Genomic DNA, 18,591 nt, shown 5'->3' with positions numbered 1-18,591 from the left:
ATGTCTCTTTGAAATTGCTTTAAATTTTGCAATTTCATTTTCTCTTTAGAACAATTACTTGATATTTTCATGATGAAATTTACCATGACATACAAACCACTCACTTGATTATCTCCTAAAGATGCAGGTGAAGAAATTCAATATATCTAGTGTCCTTTGCAGTGTGTTGCATTACAGCATAATACCCAAGACAAGAGGTCTGGCATATAGACTCCTACTGCCAAGTAATTACTTTTTGACCTACATTTTTGGTGCAGCACAGCAATTTTAATTATAATCTTTCAATACCAGTATTTTTACCTTTTGCCCTTATTTCCATTTTGAACATTTTACTATCTATGTACATAAACATCCAGAGGCCAAAATAACTCCAAATTTCAATTATCAGGAAAAAAAAAAGGTATCTGCTCCAATCTTTCAGTGCATTTTTCCTCTTCTGTCTTTCATCTGCCATTGTCAGATTAACAGGCTTGATAAACAAAGCCAATTTTCTTATTTGATTTGGCTGTTCATTTTGCACATTCTCCTCCATTCCTGACCTCATCAAAGTTCTGGCCTATAGGTCAAATGAGACTGATGGGGTTTTTCTAGAAAGCTGGAAAACCACTTTCCAAGTGGTCCACACATGCAGGAAGTGACTGAACCACATCTCTTTGGTTGAAAGGGCTTTTTGTGAGTTGCCAAAATAACTCAGAGAGAGGATACTACATTTGGATAGCTGTCCCAGCAGGCAGAAAAGCAAAGCCCCAAGAAATTCCCAGAGATACCATTCTTAAATTCTCTTTACAGTCCTATACATTAGATATACACTGGACTATCTCTATTCAGTCACTATGCAGAAGGTATAGTGACTCTGCATACTTCATTTAGGGTTCTCCTCTGAGTCTTCCTAGAAAGAAGGCTCTCTCAGCAGCTGTGTCCACTAAACCTGGCACCTTCAGGCCAGCTGGTCTTTGTGAATGTCATGGTCTGACAGTCCCCATCACTGTGGGACATGCCTTACAAGCAGCTAACCAGCATAAAATTGAAACACTACATTTTAGCACCAGAACTATTCACTTACCTTTTCCCACTACAATTATTTTGGTTTAGTCCTCCAACTTGGTTAACTGCAGACCAGGCTGTGAGACCTACGTATGGTAAGGAGGCAGCTTCTGTGTGACTGAGACATTTCGGCTTAAAAGACACCTGAAACAAAATCAATCATTATCTAAGTCACACAGCAGATCCTACAAGACACTGAAATACTTAAGCAAGCTTCACTGAACTGCAGATTGTGTATGCTCCATTTTCAACCACCTTGACAGCTAGGTGGAGCCTAAAGCAATCCAAGCACCAAGAAATAGACAGTTATTTAGACAACGAAGAAAAAATAACACCATTCTTTACAATTTCAGGGTTTTGTCTGTTAGCCACATTTTTGGAGGTTTACCTCATTTCCACTAGCTACCACAAACTCTGACAGAGTTCCCTGTTTCCATGGAGGAATTGCTGCCCACACCTAAAACCAAACAGAAGACAACTATCAATTTTTGTGACTTTACACATCATTATAGCTACATAGAAAAGTTTTCTTCATTAAAGAAATCTTGCTTCCTATTTGCAGAATGTCTTCACTATTGCTTACCAGAAACCAGTTTAGCTTACTCTTTACACAAAAGACATCACAAGATTGGCTAATGAAGGATTGCAAAGCTTTGTAAATAGAATTGTACAGAACTGTGCAGATTTTTCAAAGTCATAATAAAAAAAAAGAAAAAAAAACCAAAATACTTCCATGTCAGGAAAGTCCAGATTGGAAGGGATGGGGCAGGGAGTAATCACAATTTGCTATAGAAAAACTGGTGAAATGTGAAAGCAACTGGTGAAGATAAAAACAAACAATACCAGTATTTCTGTATCAACTCAATAAGTAGTTCTTGTGTTATGCCAGAGGTCAAGTTTATCAAGAATAAAAACCAAACAACTAAACCCTTCCTGTTAAAATTGTTTTCAGTAAAAAATGAATCTTGAGTGTGCACTTGTAAATAAATAAATTCCTCTCTTGCTACCACTGAAATCAAGCAAAAGTTAAAAATCAGAAGGAAAATTCACTTGCAGAAGCAAGTCTAGGAAAGACTATGCTTTTCAGAGAACAAATTTAGGGAAGAAAGCATTCTAGGAATTTACTGCCATAGAGTCTTCATCCAGAGTGCAGCACATGCACGCATAAAAAAAGAATTTTCTTAGGAGGAAAATAAAAGCTAAATATCTTATAGTATATTTTAACTATACATATTAGAAAAAAAAGACCTTGGTGGTACCACCTCATCTCCAGGTTTGAAATACGACACACTAAGTCCACATTCCATAACAACACCAGAGACATCTCGGCCAAGTGTTAGTGGAAATTCAGAGTCGGCACTTTTGAGTTTCAGGGGATCCCGCTTCATATTTAGTGCAGTTGCACCATAACCACCTGCAAAACATGAAATTAACCATGAGATGTGGTCCAGAATTTAAATTTGTGAACTGGACAATTCCAGCTGTAAAGCATTGCCTTTACCTAATGTGACACATTGTTGTTGTAACTTAAGCATGCACAAATCTTTCAGTATTTTATACTTTTACAGATTTTACAAATAAAGAGCAAATCTGCTTCTGACTTATTTTTCCATGAAATGGACACTTGTAAATGTTCCATTTTCCAACAGCATCGTGTAGCTACAAATCTACAAATCCAGAACTCCAAGCTTTTCATTTGTCTTTGCAGATAAAGCACTGTAAAAAACACCATTAACACCCCTGCAAAAATAGTAAGACACATCCTCTGATATGAATAATCTAACTTGTATTTAGTAAACAATAGCTAAATGCTAAAAAAAAAAATCTCAGAATTACATAATAACCTAAAGAAGTAATTTGAGCACATAGGCCTTTTCAAGCATTTGGAGTCCTAGCCCAGGTGCCCTATTATGTGTTTCAAGTATTATCTATACTATTATATTATATATTTTTACAGTGACTCATATATATTATAGTATATTAATTACATTATATTATAATACTGAAAAAAGAGATGGAGACAAAAGCAGACACCTTGCTTTCTTTTACATTTTTTTATTAGAGACCCCATACAGAAATTACACTTCTATCAGCAGGCTTCCTGCATGTACCTCTGAATCTGATCTGATAAGCAAGATCATTTCTCAACATGAAGGTCTTCTATTAACTGCAACTTCCTTCTTGTATTTTTAACTTTGTAATCAAAGAAAAAAAAATCTGATTAAGTGGGTCAAATACAAAGACTCAGTAAGTAAAAGATGCAGACTTCCAGGGCCAGCTGACAGCAGATACCTTAATGCAAATTCAGGACAAAGGGGCAGGAAAACGAGTAACATGGCTTGGATCATAGAATCATAGAATTGGCTGGGTTGGAAGGGACCTCAGAGATCATCGAGTCCAACCCTTGAACCACCGTTGCGGTTGCTAGACCATGGCACTGAGTGCCACATCCAGTCTCTTTTTAAATATCTCCAGGGATGGAGAATCCACTACTTCCCTGGGCAGCCCATTCCAATTCCAATGCTTGGATAAGGCCACGCATGCCAACTTTGAGGTAACTTTGACCTTCAGCCCCACATACACAACTCAAAGAGACGGGAAAAGCCACGACCTTCCATGGACAACCCTGCTCCTGGGAATGACTCCTCTCCTTACCCAAAGAGTACCACCAGCCAGATGGCAGGGTCTGGGGAGAAGGTCGAGAAATAACCCCCCTGTGGTTATGCTACTAACAGAAGGAAGTTGCCTTGCAAGTTGCAAACCTGCAGAGGACAGCAGCCAGTCACTCAGATTAAAAGCTACCCCCCTCCCAGCACTGGCACTCTCGCCTTCGGAAAGGCTTTTGGTACCATGCTTCCCTAAGAACTTCAGATCCAGTTCCAAATGGGCGCTTTCCCTCAGGGCCCGCGGTTCGAGGGGCCCCTCCTGACTGTGAGCGGGCCGGTGACACCGTCTGTACAACTCTGGTGGCCGGGGGACACCTGGCAGCTGCCATGCCAGCACACCCCTGCCATCACACCAGCCTGGCCCCGGCCGCTCGGGCCCGGCACTTACTTCTCATGCTAAGGTCGATGGGGTTCAGGCTTGCGGCGTGAACCTTAATGATCACCTCGTTCGGGAAGTCTATGGTGGGGAACACCATGTCCCGGGTGAAGCGCAGCACCTCGTTGGGTCCGTACCGGTCTATGACCCAGGAGGGCATAGCGGACCGCGCCCGCGGAGAGGCGCGGAGGCCACGGCTCGGCGGGTGACCCCGCGCCCGCACCGCCCCGCGCAGCGCCCGCCCGCCTGCTGCCCCCCGCGACAGCATGGCCGGGCCGGGCCGGAGCGGGTCGCGCAGCCCCAAGGGTTCGAGAAGAGACGCCGCGCACTCCTTACACGGTCCCGCAGCACTAAGCTCAGAAGACCCGGCCCGGCCCGGCCCGGCAGAACCCGTGGCCAATGGGCGGCCGCCTTCTTAGCGGCCCTGCCAATGGTGCCACGCGGTATTGCAGCAAGATGGCGGCGCCCAGGTACGGTGCCGGGAGAAGGAGGGTAGCGGCGGAGCGGTGAGCCCGAGGCGGCGGTGAGCGGGGCCGCGATGCTGCGCGCTTCCCTCCGAGAGGTGAGTGGCGCCGATCCCGCCCTGCGAGCCGCCCGCCGCGCCGGGAGGGCGCCTCAAGGAGCGGGGAACGGCGGCGGGGCGGCCTCGCAAGGTGACCGGGCCCACCGCCCTGTCCCCTCGGTGTTTCCCCTCCTCGGAGCCCGCGGCCACGGGGGAGCAGGCAGGGCCCTGCCCGCGGCCTCCTTCCCGAAGTGGCAGTGGGGATGGCGCTTGGGCCCTTGAGGGCCCCGCAGCGGTCTGTGCCGCCCGAATGCCGTGACAGGGGTAGGGGTGTTGCGCTTCCAGGTGTCGGCAGCGTTGCGGGAAGGAGGTGTCAGCCCGACGGAGCTCTGCCAGAGGTGCCTTTCCCTCATCAAAAGCACCAAGTTCCTGAACGCTTACATCACCGTAGCGGAAGAAACCGCTCTGAAGCAGGCTGAAGAGTCGGAGAAAAGATACAGAAGCGGTATGTTTGTTTGATTGTGATCGGTATTAGCCCTTAAAGAGCTGCTGTGGAGAAGCTCTTGGCTTTAGCTTAAATACTTTTTCTTTTTAAAGCGGGGTCTGTGTGCTACACGTGTGGCTACGTGGGGGTGTGAGGATAGCGATGGAGGCTTCCTGGGTGTTTGCTTGGCACCCCCGTAGGTTGTTCACTTCAAAAATCCAAGGCAAACTCTGGACCAAACCAGGGAGGCAAAGCAGATAAATGGGCTCTGTCCTTCTTGGGACAGCACTGCCAATGGTTTCCTCTTCTTTCCCTCAGCAACAGCAGGAGGATGCAGTGGCCTTCTGCAGGCTTGCTGACTGGAGTAGGCAAAGATCCAGCTCCACCTGTCAGGTTTTAAATTAAGAAAGCAAACGAAAACAAAGGTACTCTGTCGATTGGAGTTATTTGTTGGTGAACAGAACAGCATTAAACTCTTTTTACCTGCAGCATTTAGAGGCTGGCCATCATCATTTTCCTTTGTGTTTCCCAGAAGACAGAAAAGAGAATTTTTCACCTAATAGGGTACTTATTTTCCTTCCTGGCTGACATTTGCTGTCCTCTGACAGATTAACAGAATTTCCAGCCAGAGTGTTTTCTTCCTGACACAGGCATTCTAATCTTTTTTTTTCCCCTGGATGATGGATAATTAATCACCTGGGGAAGATTTTCTCTGCTTCAGTAATTTTTTAAGATTATATCGACTGTGTACGTCAGGTACTCAGAATTTATGTCTCCCAGCCTATGGATGGAGTGGATCTAGGCAGCACCTATGGCTCAAGTGAGCATTATGTTGTCATATTTGAAGAGGTAAGCACTCCCTTGGGATAGAAACCTATATGAAAGCAGTTGCCTGTTTTAGAGGCTTAGACCCATTTGCAGAGCTCTGTTCTGCAGGGTCAGGTCTGGTTTGGGCAGAATGCTCAATGCTGGGGTTAGAATTAAAGATTATCCTTGAAAGAGACAGCCATAAAATGGTAGGTGGATAGCGTTCTTGCCTCTAAAAAACACCAGAAGGGACATGTAAAATAAACTGCAATTGTTGAGAAGGCTGTGCATACAACACACTTTGCTTTAATCTCTGTTGTCTTCACAATAATTCTTAATGCAGGTCAGCCACTGGGTGTTTTAGATGGAATTCCTGTTGCAGTAAAAGACAACTTTAATACAGCTGGAATTGAGACAACATGTGCATCAAACATGCTAAAAGGTACAGTAGAGCTTTTAAAGTAAAATCTAATCTCATTTCAGAGCTCTTGCTCATCTCTTTAGAAGGTTTATGAGTGGAGTCTTACAGAAATGTAAATATCTTTGAAAAATGAGCTGAGCTGATTTAAGAAAATACATTTCTATCTAATCTGATTTGTTCTGCCAATCTTATCTCATCTGTTAATTACACAAGTACCTTTTTCTTGTGTTTCTTATAAGGACATTATCTCTTTTATGCATAGTTACATGCTTTTAACAGCACAATGCTTATTATAGAGCATGTGCTAAAATAGAAATTTACTACAGTTCACATTTTGGTCTGTGTTACTTTAAGTCTACAGGTTGTTCTGTTCTGTTTGTTGCTGTTCTGTCTAGCAAAATCCAAAGACAATCTTTTTTGTTCTGTTGATAATTGTTGATTTAAGTAGTTTTTGTATATGGCTGTAGGAAGAGTAGACATTAACAGTTGTTTTTCTCTAATTTCCTGGTATACAGACACATTCTATAATGGCTTTCTATTTGTTTTGAAATTTCCTAAACTCATTGTTTCTAGTAACAGGCCATGAACATTTTCCAGGCACTAGAATATTTTTTCAGTAAAAGCAAAAGTAGAAAACATATCTTTATATCTCTTTAATTCTGCACAAATTAAAACCGAAAAGTATTGTGGAAGATACCTCAAGTAAATTAGCAGGACCCTTATCTAATTACAGGGGGGTTTTTTAATGGCAGAAGAAACAAAATCTGACTTTGACATTTTAAGAAGTGCTACAGTATCTGAGATGCTTTTCCTTAAAATACATTCTGAGACCGGTTGTGATTGACTGCAAGATCATGGCTGAGAGCATTATGAGTTATGTTATCCTTGTTCCCATTAAGGGTAGGGCTGGTGAAACCCCTGCCAGTATTCACAAAAGGAACTGGTTGATACCTGGGATCTTGTGTAAGTGTTGTGGTTCTCATTCTGGTTTATAAAAAGTCTAAGTGGTCAAAGGTGCACAAGTTTGATCACAGGGCTGCCACTTAGTATTTCATCCTGTGGTCAGCCATGTGCTCTTTTATCTCATGGTAATGGGAGACAGTTCAAGATAGCTTAGCGCTTTACTGTAAAGAGGGTTGCTCATTTCTTCTGATTTTAGACAGTTCGTGCAGATTGGGTGAATGCAGTAATTTGCTACCTTTGTGGTAAGGTTTGTTTTGTTTTTTAAATCTTAGCTGCACAAGCTAAAAATGTGTAGTCCAGAATTACTGGGTTGTAAATTGTGGAGAGAAAAAAAGACATACAAACAAAACAACGTTTGGTTCACTTTTGCTACATTTCTTAAATATTTCAGCACTGTGAACTGGTAATTCTTATGCACAAATAATGACAACTTTGAAGTGTTCAGGGTAGCTACTTCTAAAAATCAGCTGTATCTTGCCAATCGCTCTCTTAATTGTTCTGATTGTTTTCAGGTTATATTTCTCCTTACAATGCTACAGTAGTTCAGAAATTACTGGATCAGGGAGCTGTGCTTTTAGGAAAAACAAACCTAGATGAATTCGCAATGGGGTGAGTGATGTTTATTATTTTTAATGGTGATTGCACATTAACTAGAATGCACACCATGTTCTGATCTACCTGTAACCCTTAGCTTCTCTTACTGTGAAGCTTCTCTTAGCTTATATACTCGCATGAATTTCTCTCTGAACATTTATACTGTTGCTTAAGTGATATAAATGCTAAGTTTTATCAACGTATTTGACTGTAGCTGCGTTTGAGGGGGAGAAAGTGGAATGGCCATTGCAGAAGGCCAAGGACAAACAGACTTCTTCCAGATTGAGTAACGTGTTAATAGAATTGGTTGCAGTAGCAGTTAATTGCTGCCTTTTTCACCCTCCCTACTGATGCTTTTTGCCCCTTAGCTAATTATTATCATGTCCTGGTGGCAGTCACTGCCTCTGCCAGTCAGCCACTGGAGTAATTTGTATGAGTGCTCCTTGATTTGCTGCCAGCCATCTAACACTTTAAATTGCTTAAGCTAATGTTGGTGACTTTTTGTCAGGAGCACATTGGAAAATGCTCTGAGAAATTGATTCTCCAGCAAATCAGTGAAGGCAGCCAAGCTACAGCAGGGAATAACATTGGGCATTAGGGATGGGGGTCCCTGTCACCACAACTCCTAGGTCTAGAAAGAAATGTCTGGAAAGGGACTTTATCAGAAACAGTAATTATTGTGTTTTGGTTTTATTTTACCCAAACAGAAGACAGTTTTAATTGGGAATTTGCATGGATGAGGTGGAAATATTTTGACTATATTGTTTTGTATAAAGTAATTTCTGCATCAGAGATACTTTTCAGAGGAAGAGCGGAGGAAAAGCTCAGAAAAAAGCCTGATTATGCAGTGTTATCACTGTTCTAAGTTCATTAAAGCACTGCATTCCCCTAAAAAGGCTTGTCCCACCTCTGGCCTCTCATCTCTGGTCTGTGTGCTTGGCTTGGTCTCCTATGCTAGCAGCAAGACAGCTGCACAATGAGCTTGATCAGTGAGCCAGTCTAGCTCACGAGGTAATGATGTCTCAAACAAGGTTAGCTTTCAACTACTTTGTCAGCTACCCACTCTGTCCCATGCTCTGGCACTCTGGAGTCTGGGGGAATGTGGGTTGGAGGATGTGAAGAAGGAGGAAAGTACCCCCTGTCCTGCATCATTGGCAGCTCACACGTAGGTGACCACAGTCTGACTGAAAATAGTTCCTGAGAAGCCAATGTGTCAGTCTGAACCAGCGAGCTGTGGTCTCAGGAGAGGGCTACATAGTGAGTCATGGTGTGTGCTTTGGAGAGAAGTGCTTGTTCCTGATGTTGTGGGGCTTTCCTCCTCTGCTCTTAGCAGCATGGTCCTCCAGAAGACTGTGGTCATCTTCTTTTGCCTTTTCCAAATGCAGGGTTAGGAGACCAGAAGACTTTTGATTTAAAGCAGATGTGTGACTTTACTGTTACTTAGATTAAATTAGTTTTATGTTTTGGGGGATTATGTTCTTTAAAGTGGCATTAGCAGAGGTTTCTGTGTCAGAAAGGGATGAAGATCTATAAACCTTACATTCTGTATAACACTGTTGAAGTTGACTGCACGAAGATTTATGTACACCAGTGTTTTTATGCTTTTTTTCTGGGCTGAAGGATGATAAATTACATAAAGAAATGAAAACTTTGTGAATGCTGTGTGTCATTTGTCACTTCTGTCTGTATTTGTCCCATCTGACTATCTTAGATCTGGGAGTACGGATGGGGTATTTGGACCGGTCAGAAATCCCTGGAGTTACTCAAGACAGTACAAGGAAAAATCTGTCTCAAAATCCCATTCTGAGGATGAAGAGTCTAATTGGGTAATAACAGGAGGGAGCTCAGGAGGCAGTGCAGCTGCTGTATCATCTTTCACGTGTTTTGCGTAAGAGGCTTTTACAAATAGTTTTCTATTAAATGTCTCAATATGTTGCAAGGTTTTAATTTTATCATTTTCTTGTAATATAGTTCAAAAGGGGGGGGGAGGGGGTGTCGTTATTTGCACTGGAATGCAAGAATTTATTTCAGCATCCCTAGTTTGCTCGTGGTATATCATGAAGCCAGAATTAATGCATGTAGGCAAATCCAGGCTTACTCATTTTGAGTACTATGGAGAGTACTGATAGGATCACTTGACATTGTGTGAAACAAAACGATAATGGCAATAAAGGATTGACAGTTTTATTGTTATTCCCACATCCTCTCTTAAAAGTAACATGGGGTTTGTGACACTTCCTCTTCTTCAGTGAGTGCATTACATAAGTACACACTGAAAGTGCAGTTTAGCAAATGAAGAGGCCCCTTGATTTGTAACAGTATTATAATTTTTTCTCCTCTCCTTTGTGTTTATAGCAGTTATATTTGAGATCTAAATGCTTTAAAATCCCTGACTTAACAAAAGATACACAGATACTTAACTACACAGGTCTTTATGAACCTGTCTGTTTTAAAAATTTAGCAGATAATTTTAACCTTTTGTGGTTTGGGTTTTTTTTAAGGAGTTAAACAACCTGGAATTTTGTATTACAACAATTATCTGCATGGAGTAGCAACTGACTATTTAACAGATCAGTTGTATGATACTATTTTCCCCACCCACTCCTTAAAACTTCACACCTTTGATTTTATGCAGCTTTTAGAGTGTATAGGGGAGCTCATTTTATAGAAGATTATTTCAGTTGTGCTCTTAACTGGAAGGTGCTTAAGAACATTCTTCAGTTACTGTTTACATGCAGACTATACTATAGGGGTCTATTGTTAAAATGTTTTTTGCTACTTTTTTTTAAAAAAATGTTTTTTATCCAAAACCTTAGTTTTTCTGTGATACCTTTGCTAGGGTGTATTCTGCTGAATATTTTAATACTGTTGAAACTGAGCTGAGTGCAGCCATTCCCAAGTGCAGCTGGTCCCTGTCCTGGGCCAGAAAGGACTGACTGATACTGATAGAGTCTGGCACCATCTTTTGTGTTGCAGGGCATGCTGAACTCCCATTTTGTACTGCTCAGCACCTTGTCAAATCAGTGATATTTTTCACCCAGCTATTTTATTGCCTATAACCTATTGTATGTCCACTTTGTTAGTTTCTTTCACGCATCAGGAGTGCTGCCAATCTTTGTTTTTTTCAATTTGAGATTTGGATGTGCAGAAAAGCTACGAAATTGAGGATGTTTCATAGCAACACAAAAGCTTTGAAAAAATTCCACTTCAGCAAAGTCAATTGCATCAGTTCAGCCATCTCAGAAACAAACATTATGGGAAAAGTTACATACCCATTTCAATAAAAACTATACTGAAGTGTTTGGTTTTTTGCAAGGATTTGGGTGATAGGTCTTTTTATTTTTATAATGGTTCTTGAGTTAAACATTATCAAAAGCAAGAGAAGAGCAGGCTTCATTTCACACAAAAAATTGTAATAGAACTGGAAATTTAAATAGAATCTCAGTTTAGAAAGAACAAGATTTCACCTGTGAAAGAAGAACAAAAGTCAACTTAAAAAGTAAATTAATAATAATTTAAAAATACTGTGTTCTAAAAATGTACCTAAGCTACTGTAAAGTGGGAGTTCTGATGTTATGCTTTGTAGGTTTGGAAACAGGAAAAACCTCCTAGATTTAGAAAACTATGCCCTTTTTTTAGGAGCAAAAATTGTACTGTGTTGCTGTTTATTTTTGTACTGGAAAATGCAGCTTCCTAATGTATTGGCTACTGAATAAATAAGATATCAGCATCTGAAAATTGTATACTAAATCCTATTAGACTTATCTTTGGAGTCCACAGAACTGGAACAGATCAACAGAGAAGGTGGAAGTGAATATTTAGGGCCATATTCAGGTGGCCTAACTTCTGCCTGTCTACCTCTGCTTTGTGGAGAGAAGTGGGCTCTCCTGAGGACTAATTCAGAGGCCCTAACTAAAATAAGAGAACAGATAAAAAATTACTGACATAGGGAGCAGGCTGAAATTTATGCTGTGTGATTATGACCTATAATCCGGAAGAATTCACATATTTTTGGATCCATGCATCTTAAAGCCATTGATTTTTTTTTTGTTATTTGGAAGTGTTCTGAATTACTTTACTAATGATGATCCTTTTGAAACCATAGAGCCTTAGGGTCAGACACAGGAGGATCTACCAGAAACCCTGCTGCTCACTGTGGTGTAGTAGGTTTAAAGCCAACATATGGACTGATCTCTCGACATGGTCTCATTCCTCTAGTGAACTCCATGGATGTGCCAGGAATCCTAACCAGATGTGTGGATGATGCAGCAGTTGTGCTAGGTATTGCTACTCCATATGCCTTTGTTTACAACATTGTCTCAAAACAAATCTAATTCTGGCTACCCAATGGACATTTCCCTCTTCTTCATATATGATGTCATGTTTCAGGCTTACTTGCTGGACATGATCCTAAAGACTCTACCACAATTCAGGATGACTTCAAGCCATTTGAACTACCCAATCTGCCTGATGTCAGCAAGCTCTCGATAGGAATTCCAAAGGTAACATTTAAATCCAGTCAGTAATTGTGGACAGGAACAGCAAATAGGGCACCTACCAGAAAATACCTGTGTCTTGGCCATCACCTTTCAATCTTTCATGATTTAAAATAGCGAAGACAGTACAAGCAGCTCCTGGAAAAGAGCAGTTTGTGCTCTGTCTGTGCAGGTGATTCTGGGTGAGCATCACCTAATGCTTCATCTAAAATATTTTGTTGTTGTAGGAAGTTCCAAGGGAAACGAGGAACTTCAGTCCTTTGTTCTCTCTGTTGCTCTCGGTCATCTGTATAATCTCAAACAAGTTGCTCTTGGCACCTTCTCATACAGTGAGATTAGTACCAGTTTGTGCAGTGCTTTGAGGTATTTGCCTAAATGTCACTGTGTTAATATGAAGGAGAATTTTTAAGACAGTTGACTGGCACATAGAACTGCAATTCATAGAGCTCTAACAGGGATTGAAAGACAGCTGTAATCAGGCTTCTGATGTATGCAAATCATTCATGTTTGTAACTGTAAGTATACTTAAAATTGAGGAACAGCATTTGGGACTTAGGCCTATTTTTAGTTTAGTAAATGCTCTGCCTTCAAAAAGACAATAACATTTATTGGTTTGATTATCAGTAGTGGAATCTGTGCTAGACCAGGTATACCAAAAGATAATTTGGTAAACAGAGGTGTCCACTGACCTATTGTTTATTCCAGATCTGTGAAATGCAAAAATTGTATGCCTAGAATATTAATTAGCTGCATACTGTTTAGATTTTGATAAATTTAAAATAGTGGTATTGGTTAATTTTTCCTATCCTTTGGACAGTTGTTTTCTACTGCTTCAGATTGTCCTAGACAGATAAATGCATATATTAAACATGGGTCTTAGCTACTCAGAGATCAGACAGTTTTATTACCCTAACATGGTGCGTTAGAAACAAAGCAAGTATTTCAAAAGTAGATGATTCTCATCCAGTATCTTCCAACTTACCTCTTGAACAGGAACGTAGCTTATCTAAGTCTCCCAACCCTTTAGCTGTAGTTTTTCTTTGGTGGCTTGCTGTCTTTGTTTCACTGAGGCATGCAGGTTGCCACTGAGAGGCTGTGGCTGTAATTCTTTTTTCCTGCTCAGAGCCCAGTGTTAGCATTTAACCACGAAGCATTTCTCCTCATGAACTGCAGAGCAGTGCAGTATAGTCTCCATGAATTAGACAAATAAATGGATAGATGGGCAACTTCTCCTTCAGAAGAAACTCCAGAAATTCCATGGTCTGTGTTACGTGGGTTGATCCTACTGAGATGAACAGAATAGTTTTAAGAATGCTGAATCCTGCTAATTTAATACTGCTTGATTGTATAAGATGTAATAGATGCAAGAAGCTGTAATAAATCATGCAGTGGTGAAGTTAGTTTCAATGCATTTTTAGCAAGGAGTATTTGCATTTTGGTTGCCATTGTGGTGTGTAAACTGGTGTGTAAATTCACTCACCTTCTTGTTCTTCTCTAAGGAGTATCATGCACCAGCGCTTTCTAGTGAAATTCTGGCTCTCTGGTCAAAGGCTGCTGACCTCTTTAAGAATGCAGGTGCTAAAGTTACTGAAGTGAGTCTACCACACACTTGTTACTCAATTGTCTGCTATCATGTGCTATGCACAGCAGAAGTGGCATCAAATATGGCTCGTTTTGATGGACTGGAATATGGTAAGGGCTTTAAAAAACTTTTTTCTCAGACAATAAATACATTACTGCATGCTAGGAAAAATTATGCTTTTCATGGTTGAATGTTTGGTGTTACTTTTCCAAGATGAAATATAAAAACCTTTCTCAATAAAAATGGGTAAATAAATACATATTTAAAAACATTTAACTTCTAGACATGTAAGTGTCAGGGTTTAAAATCTGCTCAATATGTTTATAATAAAACAGGAACATTCTTGCTGTCTTTCCAGAACAGTAGCCTGTCAGAGTGCAGCAAACAATGGCTTATTGTTTTACTGTGTATAACCTTACATTATGTTGTTAAATTGTAAGGATTACAGAAAATATTAATTTCCTAATTGCTTTTTCTTTCCAGGACACCGTTCTGACATGAACAAGTCCACAGAAAGCATGTATGCTGCAACTCGACGAGAAGGCTTTAATGATGTTGTAAGAGGAAGAATTCTATCAGGAAACTATTTCTTGTTGAAACAGTAAGCAGACTTCTTGAAGTGCAAATTTGCCAAGTTAACAATTTTTTTAATTTGTTTTTTTGAGCAAAGTGTGATTGTTAATCATGACGTAAAAATATTCATCCTTATACTAGTACCTACTTGTATTATCACTTAGCCATATAATACCTAGTGAACTGTTAATTATGAATGAAAATGTTTTCCTTTAGTCTTACTGTGAGCCACCTGAATTCAGTAAGTAAAACAACTTAGTGATCTTTTTTCTTTTCCCTTACCAAGGTGTTACTTGCATCCATTAAGCAAAACACTATCCTATGGTATGGCACTGAAATCATACTGAAGCCATTACTGTCACAGTGTTAAAAGTTTTGTAGCTGTTATTCTCATTAGAACTGTCTAGAAAATCTGTGGGTTCATTCTAGGGAGGTCTTCATACCTAAAGCCAGAAGATGCAGCAATTAAATTAACTGCAGCTCTTTGTCTCAGTGTACAGGGAGAGAAAGGCACTGGCAAAGGTACTGAGCTGATGTCTTTACATAAAAGAGGTTTTTATCCAGCTCATGTAGAGAAGTTGGAGGATGGATCGGTCTGATTTTTTTTTTTTCCCCCCCCTGAGTGTTTATTTCTTATCCAACAGTCCTAATTTACTATGTTAGTAAAACTGCTGATTTCTCTCTTAATTTTTCAGGTCCTAACAGAAACACTAGTAACGTAAATCAGTCTCAAAGCAAGTGCACTACAGAAAGAGCTTTGTCAGCATGAGTATTCATCAGATCTGACTTGTAGTTGCTCACAGAGACAGGAATGTTGTCAGTCAGAACGCAGCAACCAGTTTTTATGGAATGCTGATATTCCTGCCAAGTGTGCTCCTGCTTACTACTGTCTGTCTAGATCAGCTTTCCTGAGGCTGCTTTAAAATTTGTGTAGTTCACTCTTCTGTGAAAGAAATTACACCGTTGGCTTCAAGGTTGTTCAAGACTGAAAAAGAGCACTATTCCTGTTTGCAGTAAATTACTTTTGAAGAACAGAACCCAGGGTTCTGAAAACATTCTTAGAATAAATAGCTGAGAGAAAATAAATGCGTCTTCTGCAAATGTTGCATTTTACACATTATTTTTATCTTGCTTGTATCTCCGTGGTTGTTTAGGAAGCAATGGAAGCTTGTCAGAGTTGTATCAGATTTAACAGAGAGTATATGTTTGATTTAACAATATTTTTCATTCTTTTTTAACCCAAAAGAGCCTTTCCAGCTTTAAATATTTTTAAGGTCCTTTTTGTTCCTTTTAGTGTTTTTCTGACAGTCTTTACAGCTAGGATCACTTCAGAAATTACTATAGAAAAAATCCCATGATACAACTTCTGTAACTTCTTAATTTAAACCTGCTATGTTCTGTCTGTTATTTACTATAACAGTTTTCATTGGTATTTTTTAGAAAAATACATCTTTAGATTACTCTAACAAAGTTGCTTTGGGGCAGTTGCACTTTTGTCTACAAACACTCTAGCATGTGACCGTTGTTAATACCCTCCCTATGCTTTTTTTCCTTCCTTTTCAGAATAGCTGTGGGTTTAGATGGCAATTACTTTTGAAGCTGAACTCTCCTTAATTTAAGAATTCCATATTTACCAGTTCTGCATATGAAGTTATAAGGAGCAGTAGGTGTAAAGCTGACTAATTTGTTTCTGCTTTAGAACTGTGTAGGGATGATTTAGAAATCCATTGACTGCATGGAGTCCTCCTTAGATGATGGGACTTTTCCACATTCTTTAAGTATCTTGTTAGATTGAATCCTAAATGTTTAACGCCTATTTTCTAGCATCACTTAGTTGTGTATTGTCTCTAGGTTTTGCTGTGCTTCCCTTTAGTGAATTTCTATACATAGTTTAGTTTCAGTAAGGTCATAAAAGTGTTTTGATTTTTAGTTAATTACTGTAAACTGGTTTTGGTTGTTTTGGGTTTTTTTCCCTTTCACCTCATTTCTTCCTTCTCTGAGATCTCCATTGCTCTGAGAACATAAACAGCATGTTTTTGATATATCCAAAACTTGAGTACCAGTGTTCGTCCTTTAAGCAGAAGGAATACTGGCCTTACCTTTTTTGCAGTAACTAAGAAATAAAGCTCTGTATTTTTGGAATTAATGTCAGGTCCTCATGTCCATATTTTTTTCTTAGGAACTATGAGAATTACTTTATCAAGGCACAGAAAGTCAGACGTCTCATTGCCAATGACTTTTTGAAGGTTTTCAGGAGCGGAATTGATATTTTACTGACTCCTACCACTCTGAGTGATCCAGTGCCTTATAGAGAATTCATCAAAGAAGACAACAGAACCCGCAGTGCTCAAGATGACATCCTGACCCAGGCTGTAAACCTGGCTGGTGAGTAGGGACAGGAATTCAACTGTTCTCCTCTGCCTAGTCAGTTTTAATGTCCATTCCCTTCAGCTATTTAGCATCTACTTTGGAATCAAGGTATGTCACCTCTGTTTTAACTCCTGTGGTTATAACCAGCTGTAAGGGTAGCTTATTTAATAAATGTTTTTTAGATTTTAAAGTGAGGCATCTTGGAGACAGGCAGGGGCTACAGTTAGATGAATCAGCTCAAGTTCCAGAGACCAAAATCTCTATCTTAGGAGAGTGGAGTCTCTTTAGAGGATGCTGACTCATTAAATTACTCTTAATTAAGTTTCTCGTTATTAACTTTTTTTTTCTTTTTTTTCTTTTTTCCCCAGGACTGCCAGCCATAAATGTTCCTGCAGCTCTTTCAGAGAGAGGCTTGCCAATTGGCCTTCAGTTCATTGGACGTTCATTCCAGGAGAAGCAGCTTCTCACTGTAGCCAAGTGGTTTGAAAAACAAGTAAAATTCCCAATAATCCAGTTAGAAGAAGTGCAGAGGCATGTCCAGGATGTCTTCCAGCATCAGAAATCTGCTTCTTTTTCATAACATGGGACTTGTTAGTCAGCTAAAGCAAGAAGACTATGGGGATGGTTTAAAAATGTACTCCTGCAGTTAATTCTCTTTCGCAGAAGTAGTACGTTTTAAGAAGACCATATACAGTAATACAGGGTGGAATCATAGCAGCTTGTTACTATGTAATTAAGACCAAGTGAATCATTAAGTAAATATGTCTGTTATTAAGAACCATTTCTAACTGATATTAAAAGCACCAGCTTGAAATTATATATCTTATGCCTGTGGAACTGCTTTTTTCCATCCCCAGAGGCTGTATAAGGCATCAGGCCCATTAAAGAACTAACCTGAAAATTGCTGTGAAAATTGCATTGTTGCCAAAGGGTTGATTTCCTTTTGGGGCATAGACTTTTGTAATGGAACAACCAGACAAGCTCTAATGGAGCAAAGATATCAAGGATCTGTTTGTTCTCTAACAGGTAAATACAAGACAATAAGATATAGATAGTTAATTTTAAATAAATCAATCAATCAGTCCCTTCTAACAAACTCACGCAAGAGGTGAAACAACTTCCAGGTTCACAAATCAGGCAGATTACTCTTGTTACATTCATAGTAAAAACAATGAATCACAGATTTCTTTTGGAGAGAGATGCCTTTCTTCTTTCATCACTGTTCTTTATTATCAGCATTTAAAATTAATACTTACTAAGAAAGAAATCTTCTTCAGTGGAGCTCTCCCTGTAAGAGTAATACCACCTCTTCCTTCATTCATCACAATAGTAATTTGAAACAAATTTTGAAACTATAATGTTGGTAGACTGGAAGGCCTTCTAAACAGCTAATAAACTGTTTAGTAGTTTGTTGTAGTGAATGCTGTAGTTTCCATTTTTCAAAAGCTGAAGAAGTGTGAAGGATAAGTAGGTAGATCTGCTTTCAGTCACAGTTTGCAGCTTGAACAGAGGTACAAGGTATAGAGTGAGGAAAACTCAACCAAGATTTAGTCCAGTGCAATAACAGAATCTTCTTGATTCCTCCTTATCTTGTTTTAGACCTGTGTACAAAATTGACCTTATTTCTAAAAATTGCAAATTAATTGGTGTTTCTGGTCCCACTCAGCTGTTTTGCATCTTCGGGGACAGTAAATGTTATGTTCTTTATGCCCT

The 18,591-nt window shown here is 39.8% G+C and overlaps 2 protein-coding genes across 2 annotated transcripts in view; one reads left to right on the top strand and one right to left on the bottom strand.

Moving 5' to 3' along the window:
* RTN4IP1 (reticulon 4 interacting protein 1) overlaps window positions 1-4,391 on the bottom strand; it is a 22,578-nt gene extending 18,187 nt beyond the window's left edge. The window contains exons 1-4 of the mRNA XM_008503981.2: window positions 4,099-4,391; window positions 2,307-2,458; window positions 1,433-1,501; window positions 1,064-1,188 (exon numbers count right to left, since the gene is read on the bottom strand). Coding sequence (XP_008502203.2) covers window positions 1,064-1,188; window positions 1,433-1,501; window positions 2,307-2,458; window positions 4,099-4,354 — 602 coding nt within the window. The 5' untranslated portion in view covers window positions 4,355-4,391. The remainder of the gene's footprint in view (window positions 1-1,063; window positions 1,189-1,432; window positions 1,502-2,306; window positions 2,459-4,098) is intronic.
* On the top strand, window positions 4,320-18,591 carry QRSL1 (glutaminyl-tRNA amidotransferase subunit QRSL1). The gene is made up of 11 exons (XM_030447258.1): window positions 4,320-4,648; window positions 4,934-5,093; window positions 6,223-6,321; window positions 7,776-7,872; window positions 9,569-9,745; window positions 11,963-12,138; window positions 12,247-12,359; window positions 13,853-14,045; window positions 14,419-14,536; window positions 16,688-16,893; window positions 17,247-18,591. Exons 1-11 carry the CDS (start codon window positions 4,625-4,627, stop codon window positions 17,456-17,458), a joined length of 1,575 nt encoding a protein of 524 aa, XP_030303118.1. The 5' UTR covers window positions 4,320-4,624; the 3' UTR covers window positions 17,459-18,591.

The sequence above is a fragment of the Calypte anna genome, chromosome 3 (genome assembly GCF_003957555.1).
Source record: "Calypte anna isolate BGI_N300 chromosome 3, bCalAnn1_v1.p, whole genome shotgun sequence".
Classification (NCBI taxonomy): Eukaryota; Metazoa; Chordata; class Aves; order Apodiformes; family Trochilidae; genus Calypte; species Calypte anna.
The sequence above is the reverse complement of the archived record's forward strand: the minus strand, read 5'-3'. Positions and strand labels throughout refer to the sequence as shown.

What these genes read in the sequence shown, in the direction of transcription:
- QRSL1 (XM_030447258.1), top strand. Translation starts at nt 4,625, where the DNA reads ATGCTGCGCGCTTCCCTCCGAGAG. An exon ending in TGATGCAGCAGTTGTGCTAG is followed by an intron (nt 12,139 to 12,246) that starts GTATTGCTACTC and finishes GTCATGTTTCAG; the next exon opens with GCTTACTTGCTGGACATGAT. An exon ending in CCAGGCTGTAAACCTGGCTG is followed by an intron (nt 16,894 to 17,246) that starts GTGAGTAGGGAC and finishes TTTTTTCCCCAG; the next exon opens with GACTGCCAGCCATAAATGTT.